The 13,661-nt window shown below is 35.9% G+C and overlaps 2 protein-coding genes across 2 annotated transcripts; both read right to left on the bottom strand.

Annotated features, from left to right (window-relative positions):
- Positions 1 to 2,637: 2,637 nt before the first annotated feature.
- Positions 2,638 to 3,591, bottom strand: LOC148960120 (uncharacterized). Its single transcript, XM_089108893.1, has one exon. The coding sequence runs from the start codon at positions 3,589 to 3,591 to the stop codon at positions 2,638 to 2,640; it is 954 nt and encodes a 317-aa protein (XP_088965019.1).
- Positions 3,592 to 7,865: 4,274 nt separating this feature from the next.
- LOC148960119 (uncharacterized) lies at positions 7,866 to 13,661 on the bottom strand. Its single transcript, XM_089109000.1, has one exon. The coding sequence runs from the start codon at positions 13,534 to 13,536 to the stop codon at positions 12,982 to 12,984; it is 555 nt and encodes a 184-aa protein (XP_088965126.1). The 5' UTR covers positions 13,537 to 13,661; the 3' UTR covers positions 7,866 to 12,981.

The following is a 13,661-nucleotide window of genomic DNA, read 5'->3' as shown; positions in this document are numbered from 1 at the left end:
ATGTTATTTGATGTTCTCATCTATTTCGTTGAAATAATATAAGCCAAAAGTATTTGCGGTAGACTAAACCAAAGTGACATTACGATCAAAATCGGCGAGGCCTTTGTTGAAGATAGCTCTGAAGAAAAACTGCTAAGAGTGATAATAGATAAAAATCTTCATTTCAAAAGTCACGTCTGGAATTTATGCAAAAGAGCTAGCCAAAAACTGCATGCCCTTGCTAGAGTATCGCCATTTATGAGTTCTGATAAACTGCGTCTCCTAGCGAACAGCTCCACAAAAGCTCAGTTTAGCTACTGCCCCCTAATTTGCAGGGACGGACTTAGCGGGGGGTGTAGAGGGTGCGACACCCCCCCCCCCCCAATATTTCTGTCTCCTTCGGTAAATTTGGTTCCATTCGGTAAAAACCATTTTTTGGTAGTCAGCAGTAACAAATTAACGCCAAGATTTTACTTTACTTATCTCCTTAATATAAGTATTTATCTTCTTATCAGTAGCGTAGCGAGGGGAGGAGACAAGGGGAGTGGCCGCTCAGAAAGTCGGTGTCTGAGAAAAGTGCAAATTTCCAATAGAATTAGTATCATAATGGGGGACTTTATATTTCAGACAAAATAAAATGTTTTTAAAGACTGCAAACGACTGTAAGAAATATTCTGAAATGTATCTCAAGCTAATCTGAAGAGCATCGTTGCAAAAATTTTCTGCTAGCTTCGCTCGCACAGGGACCCTTTTTTATAACTCTACAGAATGTTCAACAATTTATCCCACGTTATAGGATTTAAATAGAAAAGTATTTCACATTCTTTAGACAATCCCGATAAAATAGAAACTAAGATGATAAAGCGCTTCAATCCTTAAAAAAAATTGGATTCTGAAATGCTTGTCGGGGATTTTGCTCCAAGGAGAACGGAATTAGTTCAAAACATTTGAATCCTGTTTGTTAATTTTAGATATTTGATTAAAACTGTGGAGAATCATTTTTTACACGTAGTGCTTCCTCGCCTTACACAATTCAGAATGTAAGCGTTAGATGAATTGTCAAGAAAATAGGCAGTTGTAGAATGGGGTCAGCCACAAAAAGCCAGATATGACGTTGTATAAAGCAAAATTGCCACGTAAAAAAGCCATAGCTGTTCCAAACACTTTTGCAAAATGGGGTGTTTTCCTAAATTCTTAAGGGTCTGGTCAGTAAAAATTGTCTCCTCTTTGCTCCTCCAAGCTTCCAAACCTGGCTTCGCCAATGCTTCTTACCGTCTTTACCTTAAAGTTAAAAACGGAATTTTAAAAATGGGCGTTTCCATAATTTACCAGTGACATTAAGGGCGTGGCACCAAAATTAGTGTCTAACACCCCCCCCCCCAATCATTGTTGCTTAGATCCGCTCCTGCTAATTTGGATGTTCCATGACAGATGTCTGAAAGCTAAAGTGAATAAAATCCACGAAAGAGCACTCAGAATTGTTTTTAAAGACAGTCATGCTGACTACGAAGCATTGCTGACTTTGGATAATGCAGTATCAAGTCACCAACGCAATCTACAGTACTTGATGATAGAAATATACAAAACCAAACATATCCTGAACCCTAGTTTCATGAATGAGATTTTTGAAACAAGAAATGTACATTATGATTTGCGAACAAAAAATAATCTTTGCATTCCAAAAGCCAGGACAACTTCTTATGGTATAGAAACTGTGAGTTATTTAGGTCAAAAACTGTGTCAAAAACTACCTCGCAGTATAAGAGAGTCCCAATCATTGGCAACATTTAAAAAAGAATTAAGAGCACACCCTATAGAATGTGACTGTAGATTTTGTAAAATACTTATTTCTGGGTTAGGTTTTCTTTAGAATATTATACCTTAAACATTCCTAACATTGTACCATCGTATATTTATTTTATACTAATTCTTCATAGATAGTTGGCCTTAATTAGCTTCTTTATAGCTGTTAGACGTTCATTAAGTACGCCAACTTTAAACAATTTATTTATCATTATTATTATTATTATTATTATTTTTATTATTATTATTATTATTATTATTATTATTATTATTATTATTATTATTATTATTATTATTATTATTATTATTATGTTCAATTTCATATTTCTCGAATTAGTTGTTGAATTCGGTAAATTCCTTGAAAGCAGGTAGCAACAAGCTATCAAAGGTTTCAAGGCTTCATTCTCCGTGTCCTACATAGATAGTACTCTTCTTAAGATTCGAGCAGAACCTAACAAAGTCGTTTTTTGTATTACTTCAATCCTGATATTGTCATTACATTCCTTGATGTATTCCTCAAACTTCTTAGTAATCATTCCCATAGCACCAATCACCACGGGTACCACTTTGACCTTTCTCAGATCCCAAAGTCTTGCCATTTCGTCCTTTAAAGGCTGGTATTTGTCAATTTTCTCTACTTCTTTTTCTTGTACTCTTCTGTCACCTGGAATGGCGATGTCCATTATTGTAGCCTCCTTAGTTCTTTTGTTCAGCAATACAATGTCTGGTTTTCTAGCTTGTATGCGTTGGTCGCATTGTATCATCATATCCCATAACAACTTGTACTCTTCATTTTCACCACAGCTATTTGGCTGCTGGTTATACCACTCATTCGCTCTTTCTATATTTGCCTTTTTACACATTGCCCAATTCACAAGCCACATTGTCATGTCTTCTTTTGTACTCTCTTTGCGCCAACTTGGAACATTCACTAACAATATGATTGACACTTTCTCCTTTTTCATGACACATCCTACACAACGGAGATTCCACTGTTTTTTCAATATGGTATTTCAAATAGTTTGTTCTTAGTGATTGCTCCTGTGCACTACATATCAATGCTTCAGTTGTGCATTTAAGGCTGCCTTTGCTCAACCATCCCCAAGTTTTATCCCAATCAACTGCTTCATTTTCATTTAAGTATTGTCCGTGCAATTTCTTTTCCTTCCACTCTCTCATAGTTATCTCCTTACCTTCTTTTTTGAAGACTTTTGGATCTTTACATTCCTTAGTATTCAAATGGCCGTGGATTCTTACCATTTGTAACATTTCCTCCGTGGTATTTTTTATATACCAAGCTAGATTATTTTCCTCTCCTTCTACGCACATTTCAATACCTATCAAGCCTCTTCCACCTTGTTTCCTTTTCGCGTACAACCTAGAAACGTCGCTTTTTGGATTAAATGCTTTATTCATTGTCATCAGCTTTCTAGTTCTTCGATCAATTTCTGTTATCTCGTCCTTTCTCCAATTCAGTATTCCTGCTCCATATCTCAGCAACGATACCGCCCATGTGTTAATTGCATTAATTTTATTTCTTCCGTTCAGTTTAGACTGTAAGACTAGTCTGGTTCTCCGGAGGTATTCCTTTCTGAATATTTCCTTCATTTTACTTTCCTGAATCTTATCCCATTCTAAAATACCAAGGTATTTATATCCATCTTCTCCTACATTAACCACAACTTCGTCACCTAGCTTCATGCCCTGGGATTTTACAGGTTTCCCCCTTTTCATTATTAACACTCCGCACTTTTGAAAACCGAATTCCATTCCAATATCCTTACTTACTGAGTAGACTGTTGAGACCATACTGTTAATTTCTTTGGTTTATTTTTACAGACCCTAGGGTATATCCTGGTGTCATTTTTCTCAATACATCAGATAATGGCATCATACAAATAACAAACAACAGTGGTGACAAGCTATCTCCTTGGAAAATCCCTCTCTTTATATCAACCTCCCCTAAAGACTCACCACAAGCTGTCAACTCTATTATTATTATTATTATTATTATTATTATCATTATTTTTATTATTATTATTATTATTGTTTTTATTATTATTATTATTATTCAACTCTTCCCATGGTCTTGATGGTATACCAGTGTTTTGTCTATGATCAGGCCACCTCCCATGGCTTAAGATAATAGATCTTTAGTCTTCCATGCAAACCAGTCTTTCTTTTCCAGCTCTCTATTTCGTCCTATTTGCTGTAATCCAAAACTTTTCTCATTATTCTAGCAGTGCCCAACAAACAAGCTTTTTGCAGAGGATCTAAACCAGGTTTAAAGTCGATCTTTTCAAGATACTTTGCAACATTCTTCGTGACTATTCCTAACGCACCAATGACAATTGGTATTATGTATACTTTTGTTATTTCTCTGTTCCAAACCTTCAAAAGTTCATACTTCAGATCTGTATAGTGCTCAAACTTTTCCTTCTCCTTCTTTTCAACTCTTGTGTCAAAAGGACATGCCACATCAATAATATAGCATGTTCTTCCTTTCTTATCCAGTAGGACTAGATCAGGCTTGTTATGGTCAATTCTTATTTCTGTTTGAATGGAAAAGTCCTATAATAGTTTGACCTCTTCGTTTTCTAAGACCGCCATTTCTTTATCTACGAAATGTTCGTAGCTCTTTGCAGTGGTGGGAAATCCATATTTCTGGCACATCTGCCAGTGAAGGATAGCAGCAACTTTGTCATGCCTTGCTTTTTTATAATCGTTCTGAGCCAACTCTTTACATTCTGATACAATATGGCTGATAGTCGTCTCATCTCTTTCATTACATAACCTACACGACGGCGAAATGTCTTCTTTGTCAATATTATGTCGTATCCAATTCGTCCTAATTGCTTGATCTTGCGCCGCCATGATCAGCCATTCTGTTTCCTTCTTCAAATACCCTTTCTTAACCCATAGCCAACTGTTATCGTCGTCCCTTACTTCTTCTGTTTCCCTTAAGAATGCCGAGTGTAGTGACTTGTTGTAATATTTCTCCTCTCGTGTTCTGCGTAGTTTCTCTTTAATAGTTTTGGGATTCTCATTTTCAGACATAATATCTTCATTCACCACCTCTTGTAGTAACATCTCTTCGCTTTCATTAATATAGAATCCCAGGCTCGTCTTCTCAAGCATCACACATTCTTCAACACTTATTAGTCCTCGTCCGCCTTTCTTGCGTTTCAAATAGGTCCTGTCTACATCTCCTTGGGGGTGCATGCTTCTATATGTTGTTAGCAACTTAAGGGTTTTTCTATCCATGTGTTGTAATTCTGCTTTTCGCCAGTCTACTATTCCAGCTCCATATCTAATTATAGAAACTGCCCTGGAATTTATCGCTTGGATCGTATTCCCTGCATTAAGACTCGACTTTAAAATCTTCCTGATACGTCTAAAATATTCCTTTGACAATATTTCTTTCGTTTTCGTATTCTCTGTTATATCGCATTGGATTATACCTAAATATTTGTACCCATCATTGCTCTCTAATGTCTTAATTGTCTCTCCCGAAGGTAAGTCTATTCCATTACTGTCCACTACTCTACCGCGTTTCATTTCTAACATTGCACATTTGGAGATTCCAAACTCCATACCAATGTCCTTACTGTATATCCGGGTTGTTTCAACAAGTGAGTCCAATTCATTCAAACTCTTTCCATATAGCTTTAAATCGTCCATAAACAGGAGATGATTTAGTTTTCCCCTGTTTCGGCCTAACGTATATCCAGCCTTCATTTTTTTCAGGACCATGAATGATGGAATCATAGCCAATACAAAAAGAAGAGGCGAGAGACTATCTCCTTGAAAGATTCCTCTCTTTATCTTGACCTCGTCGAGCATTTCTCCTCCCGATGTCAATTCGACAGTCCAAGATCTCATCGACTTTCTTATCAAGTTGTGAATGTTATCTGCTACATTAAACATGGTCAAGCATGCAAGTATCCAGGAGTGGGGAACCATATCATAAGCCTTTCTATAGTCAATCCAAGCAACACACAAGTTTGTTAATCTTCTTCTGCAATTCTTCATGACCATTTTATCAATCATTAGTTGGTTTTTGGTTCCTCTGCTTTGTTTCCTACATCCCTTTTGTTCTTCTGGCAATAACTTTTCATTTTCAAGATGGTGATAAAATGATTCACTAACAATGCCCGCAAATATCTTCCACATAAGTGGTAGACATGTTATGGGTCTAAAATTGGTAACGTCACTTCCTTTCTTCACGTCTTTGAGAATTAGGCATGTCCTTCCTCTGGTCATCCATGTCGGCATTTCGCCTGTGCTTATACACTCATTAAGCTGTGCTGCTATTAACTGGTGTAACTTAGTAAAACCTTTTAGCCAATAACCATGTACTTTGTCAGGCCCGCAAGCTTTCCATTTTGGAACTCATCGAAGTTGTAGCTGCAGACTATGCAACGTAACTTTTACATCACTCTGCTTTGCTACACTCTCTACCTGTTTTTCGACCTCCTTTATCCAACTCGCATCACTGTTATGCACTACATCTTTCGACCAAATGTCACTCCAGAATGCCTTACTCTGATCCGCGTCAGGTTTTATGTAATTTTCCCTTTCAAATCCTTCTATCTTTTCAAATAGCAGCCTTTGGTTGGTTTGGAACAGTCTATGTTGTATGTTAGGTTGTTTCGTTCTTCATATTTCTTAATCTTGGCATTTTTTGCCTTTATTCTCTGCTTAAGCTCCTCTATAACTGTTGTAACTCCTTTATTCCAAACATGGTATTTTCTCTCAAGATGATCTTTCAAACCTTCTGATTTCAGTTTCCCCTCTTTCCATTTCTCTACACGTGATACATCTTTCCGCATTTCAGCAATCTGTCTCAATAACCTCATTTTCCACATAGAAGTTTCATTCTTCTTCTTGCCCTTTTTCATGCCGACTAAATCTGCCACAACATTTGAAGCGGCTAATATGATGCGATTTGTTTCTGTTATACCCCTACTTATTACTTTGTCAATCACTTCATTCACGACCTCGAGCTTCTCTTTCACTTTCTTCCTATCCATTGCTCGTAGATTTTCTGACTCCAGTGAATTAGGGTTTTCCATCTTTTCCTTAATCAATTTCAGGATTTCCTTTTCCTCGTCACTAACAGTCTCACCAATCGCAAAATCACTAGCTGTTCGATCTGTATTGCGTTCTTCACCTCTAAGGTTATTACTATGCATTTCTTCACCACTTTCATTCATTTCATTACTTTCTGCACCGTGCCATTATTTTCTTCCATCATTATTTCACGCTCTATCTCTTCTAATTCAACATCGGATAAAAAGTTGTTATTCTTGATAGCTCTCATTTGGTCAGCTAGTCTTTGTTCAGATACCTTAAAAACACCAATCTCTTGCCATTTAGCAAACATTCTTTTTCGATATCCTCTCTTCGATGGTTCACTGTTATAGAAACATTTCATCACAATTTTGTTCACTTCCTTGCTCCAAGTAGTTTTGGATGTTCTTTTCCTTGCAGTCGTGGGATGACGACCGGGGTCTGCCTGCGTACGCACAGAACAACTGCCGGGCGCAAGATCTTCACTGTTGTCAGCTCCAGCCTTGTTTACGCCGTTATCTGATATATTATCATTTGACATTTTCACTCATTAAGAGGGTAGTGTTTTAAGGTGACACAACCACCAGTGATTTTTTCGAGACACCATCTCTAGGGGGGCTGTCAACCAAGACTAACGAGTCCTCCCTACCCATGAAACAGACTAGTCCCCGCCGGACGCCAACCCGGTATTTCGAGGCATCGGGGAGAGCTTACAGGTGCTACACCTTGCTCAAGGGTGACCTGGAGGTAGTTGTGGCAAAGGGTAACCTCAATCCCAAGTCAAAACTCCACAACCGGATGCAGTTTAAAGTCATACCCAGGACGTTAAGTGTTGTGTGAGAATTATCTACTTGATAACAGCATTGACTTTTTATACATTCTAAAAAGTTATATAACAAGTTACTGTAATACCTTAACTACACGCTACTTTACATACACTACTAAGACGACACTCCGGGGAGCATTAACTCTGTCCACCCCGGGGCCATAACATAGAGAGGAGAAAAATGCACGTTTGTAATTACAAATATTTGAAGATATAAGAGACTATTGATCTCAAGCAATGACTCAAATGACTATTGATCTGTAGACCTGTTAAGATACCAACCATATTACACTTGGGTTGTTCTTTTAATCTTTTCAATCTTTCTAAGGGTTTAGAAGGCTTTTCATACTTTACGTATAGGAAAAATACCAATAGCAAAAAATCTACCGCAAATACTTTTTGCTTATAGTATCTCATCGACATAGACGAGAACATCAAATTATAGCATAAACATGTTTTTTATCTATTGCTTGTTCCACATATACTTACTAGGCATTCTTCTTAAGACCACTAAACCACTGATTTGTAAGCCATTTAAGATGCAGGATTGATTTGCTATTAATAATATTCAGAAAGATATTGTTCGTTCTTCAATTTTGACCAAAATGTTCACCAAAAAGTTATTCTTATCTTGAAAATCTTGTTTCTGACCATACCTTTGAATTCAGCATGGCGCCAATATGGAATTGCTAAAAGTGCTTATAAGTTACGCAAAAAGATCAAATAATAAGGCAATATTATGAAAAGCCACAAACACGCAACCGCAAAGGGAATTTGGTCCACTCCAACAGTATTATTTTCAAACTCGATGGAAGTTTAAATCGTAAAAATAAAGGCCACCGCACTGATCATTTTAAGCCTTGCAAACATTCTGGTAATTGACCAGAAGTCGCTTTACTGAAAGCAAAAAAATGCACGGTCAGCAAAATTGCGACATTCGAATTTTTCAAATCTGATGATACCACCAAAAAAGCTTGTAACGTGGACATGACTTCCGGTCTTCTGCCAGAAGGTTCGCAAGGCTTAATGATTTAAACCTTAAAAATTTCGATTAGGCTGGTTGGTAGATGGTTATGCAAAATTCCCTGTCTATAAAATATCTATTCTTTTGAATCATGTAGTCAATCTGCAGCATTTATTATGATTTCTTCTTGAGAAAAGTGTAAGAGTTGATTTCACTTAACTTTAGCTTCGCCATTATTTCTTTCTATTGAATGCACCTAAGACTGTAAGTGACTAGAAATAACAGTATGACTGTAGTATGAAAAATCCATTAAACAACCGAATTTACTGATTGTTGGGGCTCTTGGTGGTTAGCAGAGCCAAAGAAGATGTCCTAAAATTCAAAGTTCAAAAATCCTCCAAGTTCATTGTCTTATCCAGGCATGTGTAGATGTAGAAAACTGGTCCCTTCAGGTTGTACCCTCCAAGCAAAAGACTTAAGACTATCAGTTTTGGTACATGTATGTTTTTCGAGTTTCTTTTTTAGTTGTTCCCAAAAAATAAGTTGAGCAAAACAAAGATAGATATTTCATCCAGTGTCCTTAGATTCCTCTTTAAAGTACCAAATGACTCAAATGGTTCAAAGAGAATGAATTCTATATTTTTACCCAAGTACGGAATTCTTTTTTATTTTTCATGCACCTATTCTTTATACATTTTCAATATTCGTAGCTGCAAAGATTGGTTTTGAAGACTCAGTCAATTTTGTATGTGAGTCGGTCCAACTTTTCGTGACACCTGAAGGCAATGGAACATTCGACAATTTCGAAATACTTTGCTTTGTTAATTTTGAAATATGAAATAATTGCAAGATAACATTTTGAAGTATGAAATAATGCCATCCTCCCTTATAGGGCCTCAGTTAACAGTAACTTGTTCTGTAACTTTTTAGAATGTATAAAAAGTCAATGCTGTTATCAAGTAGATAATTCTCACACAACATTTAAAGAGGTATTCAGTTATTTTGTTGTTTCATATTTCATACTGGGAACCAAAGTTATTTCATATTTCAAGACTTAAAAACCTAAATATTTATATTTTCATTTCGGAGATCTCAATTATTTCATACTTCAAACACCCCTTATAGGGCCTCACCAGTTACAAATTCCGTGACGGTTTCCAGCCAAGATGTGAACTATGTAAAACCGTGGCTAGACGAAAAGGTGGTGTAGCTTGACCCTCAAGACTTAGGGGCTGGAAGGTCATCTTTTATATGATATCTTATCTTCCAAAAAATATTTTGCAAACCAAGCCATGAAAAACTTTTGGTCGTGAAGAACTTTTGGTGTCACACCCCCTGATAGCACTGTCAGATACGCCGCTGAGACGATTATTCTTGATTTTGTCCCAGCGTAATGGCATTTGAGAGCAGACAGAATGGCCAGGGATATTCTTATTTTAAGGAATTGATTTACACAATGAAGAATTATTGTTGCTCCAAAAACCTGTCATAAAATGTTCAATAAAATCGATAGTTAATCGATCAAATTTTCTGACAAAAGGTAAATAAGAAAACATTTTCTGACGATAGGAAAGGTAAAATAGGAAAAGTTCTTTATCATTATTTAAGACCTCTAAACAGCTTTTTAGATCGTGTAAATTGACAGGTTTGGTATCACGCGACCCAAACACATGCATATACTTTCATTACATGCAAATTTGTGCATTGCACTTAATCGCTTGGACATGCCTCGGTGCCTTTAGGTAGCTTACAACGAACAATTTTTTTTCACAAGAATAATTTCATAAGAACACGAGCCTCAAATTTGGTCAAAGTAGAGGCCCCATAAGGAGGACGCTTTTAATTTATATTTCAAAATTGTCAAATGTTCCATTCATGCTCCCAAAATATAATTTTTTTAAGGTGTTAGGACGAGTTGGACCGAATCACATATAAAATGTAGTCTTCAAAACCAATCTTTGCAGGTTAAAATATTGAAAATGTATGAAGAATATGTTAAGGAATAGCTCAAGGATACCGCACTTTGATAAGAATAGGGAATTCGTTATCTTTGGAACTAAGGCGATCATTTGATACTTTTGAGAGGAATCTAAGGACACCGGATGGGATATCTAACTTTGCTTTGCTCAACTTTATCTTTAGGAACAACTGAACAAATTCGAGACATGCATAATAGTCTAAAAATCTTAAGTCTCTTGCGTTTAGGGTACAACCTGAAATGGCCCACAGACAAGCCTGGGGATAGACACTGTGCTAGAAGGATTTTTCAATTTTAGGGCATCTTCTTTGGCTCTGCTAACCACCTAGAGCCTTAATAGCCAGTAAATTCAGTTCTTGTATCGTTTCTTCATACTATAGTCATACTGTTATTTCAAGTCATTTACAGTCTTAGATGCATTAGATAGCAAGAAATGATGCTAAAATAAGAGTCATGCGATGCTAAAACTAAATTCTTACACTGTTCTTAGGAAGAAATCGTTGTAAATACTAGAGATTGACTACATGCTTCTAAAGGGTAGATATTAAAGGTTTCTTTTTCAAGCGGTACCCATCGAGTTTAAAAAAAACAGTTGAAGTTGGCCAAAACTTTTTTACGGTTGCGTTCTCATGGTTTTCATATTGTTTCCTCAAAGTTTGATCTAATATAGTAATTTTGTCTTGCGTCAAATAACATTATAACCATTTTAAGCATTGTTTATTGGTGCCTTACTGAATTCAAAGCTATGGTCAGAAGCAACATTTTATGAGAGGTTGGTTACGTGATTCTCTTTAAGGAATACATGCTTTGAAGAATGAACAATATCTTTATGAAGATTTCCTCTCATTTTAAAAAAACAGAAAAGATATTATCATCATCGAATAAATCCTGTAACTTAAATAGTTTACAAAACTGTCTACATTCAAAGGGTGTTCAAGTTCTTGCGGTTAAAAGTTGTCAAATCATTATGTCATAATCAAACCAAACATAACATAGTTAAGATAGAATATTTGTCTGTTGTGCCTAGGATGCTTTGTTCTCAATCGATGTTGTAAATATTCCAAATCCATTTTCCCCAAATTAGCTACATACAATGTCAAGATGAGTATCGCACTTCTCCACCTTAAGGTAGTACCCATCTCCAGTATAACTTGTCCCAAAGAACATGCCCAACCTCAAATAAAAGTTAGAAGGAAAAGGGTGTACTTTTGAAAATTGTCTCTTATGTTTATAAAACAGAACAGACTTATCAGCAAATTGACATAACTCCTGAAAATGTCTTGCAAAACGGTTATTCAGTGGTTTCAGAAAAAATAAACAGTATGTAGTTGAAGAAAAGCTAAAAATGTTAAAAAAAGAACCTAGAGCCATAAATTTTTCCTAAAATAAGATTAACAAGCCTTGGCAAAAATTATCTGGTTCTTATAAAAAATAGAGTGTTTGCTTCAAACTTTTAATGCATACTAGCCAGTTTCTGGCTTTCATTTACATAATGAAATATCAACAATGTAACTGAATTGTGTTCAGCTTATCTCTTTTAGTTTCAATTTTAAGAGTTGCTGAATGAAAACAATGTAGTGCAATGAGAATCGCTGATTATTAATAATCAGCGATTCTCATTGCACTACATATCACCGGGTGAGTAAAGGTTTATAACTTAATATTCATAACATATTATCAAATATACAAGAATCTGAGATTCAATTGGCAAAGAAAAATCTAAGCAAAATATTCTTGAAGCAAAGAAGCGAAATTTTCTTGAAGAATGTAAAACAACGCAGAAAAGATGCAGAGGCAAGGAAGAATAAAGTTAAGATCATAGGAAAGAAGTAATACTATAAATTTAAAGCAGTTTAAGCAGTAAATTACATAGGATCAAATTGTATGAGTCATCCACCTCTTGCAAACAATAATGCTAATGCACAGATTTAATAACCTTGCCAAAAGAACCTTTTAGCTATTTAGATTCTTAAACAGTAACACACTATGTTACACAAACTAGAACAATTTCTAGATTTGGCATTTATCTGCTTTTCGAGCTGCAATGATTTAAAAATAAATTTATAGTGGAAATCTGAAAACTAAGGGATCTAGCTTGAATTTCAACACTTGTGATTTCTTTATAACCTAACTAGAGGATGAAGACAATACAAGCTATAGAAAACATCAACTTCAATATGACATTTAACTATTGTAGTAACTTCATTCCCGATTTGTAAATTTTCAGGATTCATTCACCATCATATGTAAAATTTATTTTCAAGATACTTTCTCGTCACAAAATAGTATGCATCACTTTAGCAGGTTCTCAAATTAGTGAACCAAAGACACTAAGCATTAGATCGCTGTATTGGCATTTCAGCTAGCAATCTTTCTTTGAATTGCCTTTAAATCCGAATTTTTTAGCTTAAAGTTATTGCTTGGGCTGTCAATTTTAATTGATTTATTAACCCACCAACCAGATGCATTTGGTTTTTTATCTTTACGTTCTTGCTTCTTTTTTATGTATATTCCCATTGCTTTTTCCATTTCTATACGAGCCTTTTCTCGCTCTTTCCTTTTTTTAAGAACAGTTTGTAGTAGTGGGTACGGCATCTTCTGGCCTTTCGGTTTCCATGCTCCAAGCGACTGAGCCTTATGTTGCTCCATCTTTTTCCTGTCTTGCTTGCTAAAGCCAGTGATACCTAAATCTTTTACATCTTCGAACATTGACTTAAAATCAGCTTCTCCAGGTGCCTTTTCATTTCTTGGTTTCTTTCCAGCTTTAGTTCCCGCTTTTGTTATTCTTTTGATTTCTTCCCTCTTCCTTTTCCCTTTAGATTTCTTAGATGGATCCTGGAACAAAACAACTTCTACAGTTCTACTTTTCTTTTTTGAACATACAGAGCTTTCGGTACTGACTTTGGCATCCATCCCTTGTTTTACCTTTCCAAACTATATTGCTGCAAATCCGTAGCACACTGATTCTTCGATTTTTTGAAAGCCATATTTAATCTCTTTCTGGGTTTGAATTCAGCCATGTGGAGATCCAAGCGAGA

Source organism: Rhopilema esculentum, chromosome 6 (assembly GCF_057945365.1).
Source record: "Rhopilema esculentum isolate cy_ngs chromosome 6, ASM5794536v1, whole genome shotgun sequence".
Lineage (NCBI taxonomy): Eukaryota > Metazoa > Cnidaria > Scyphozoa > Rhizostomeae > Rhizostomatidae > Rhopilema > Rhopilema esculentum.
Note: the sequence above shows the minus strand (reverse complement) of the source record. Positions and strands in the feature narration are given on the sequence as shown.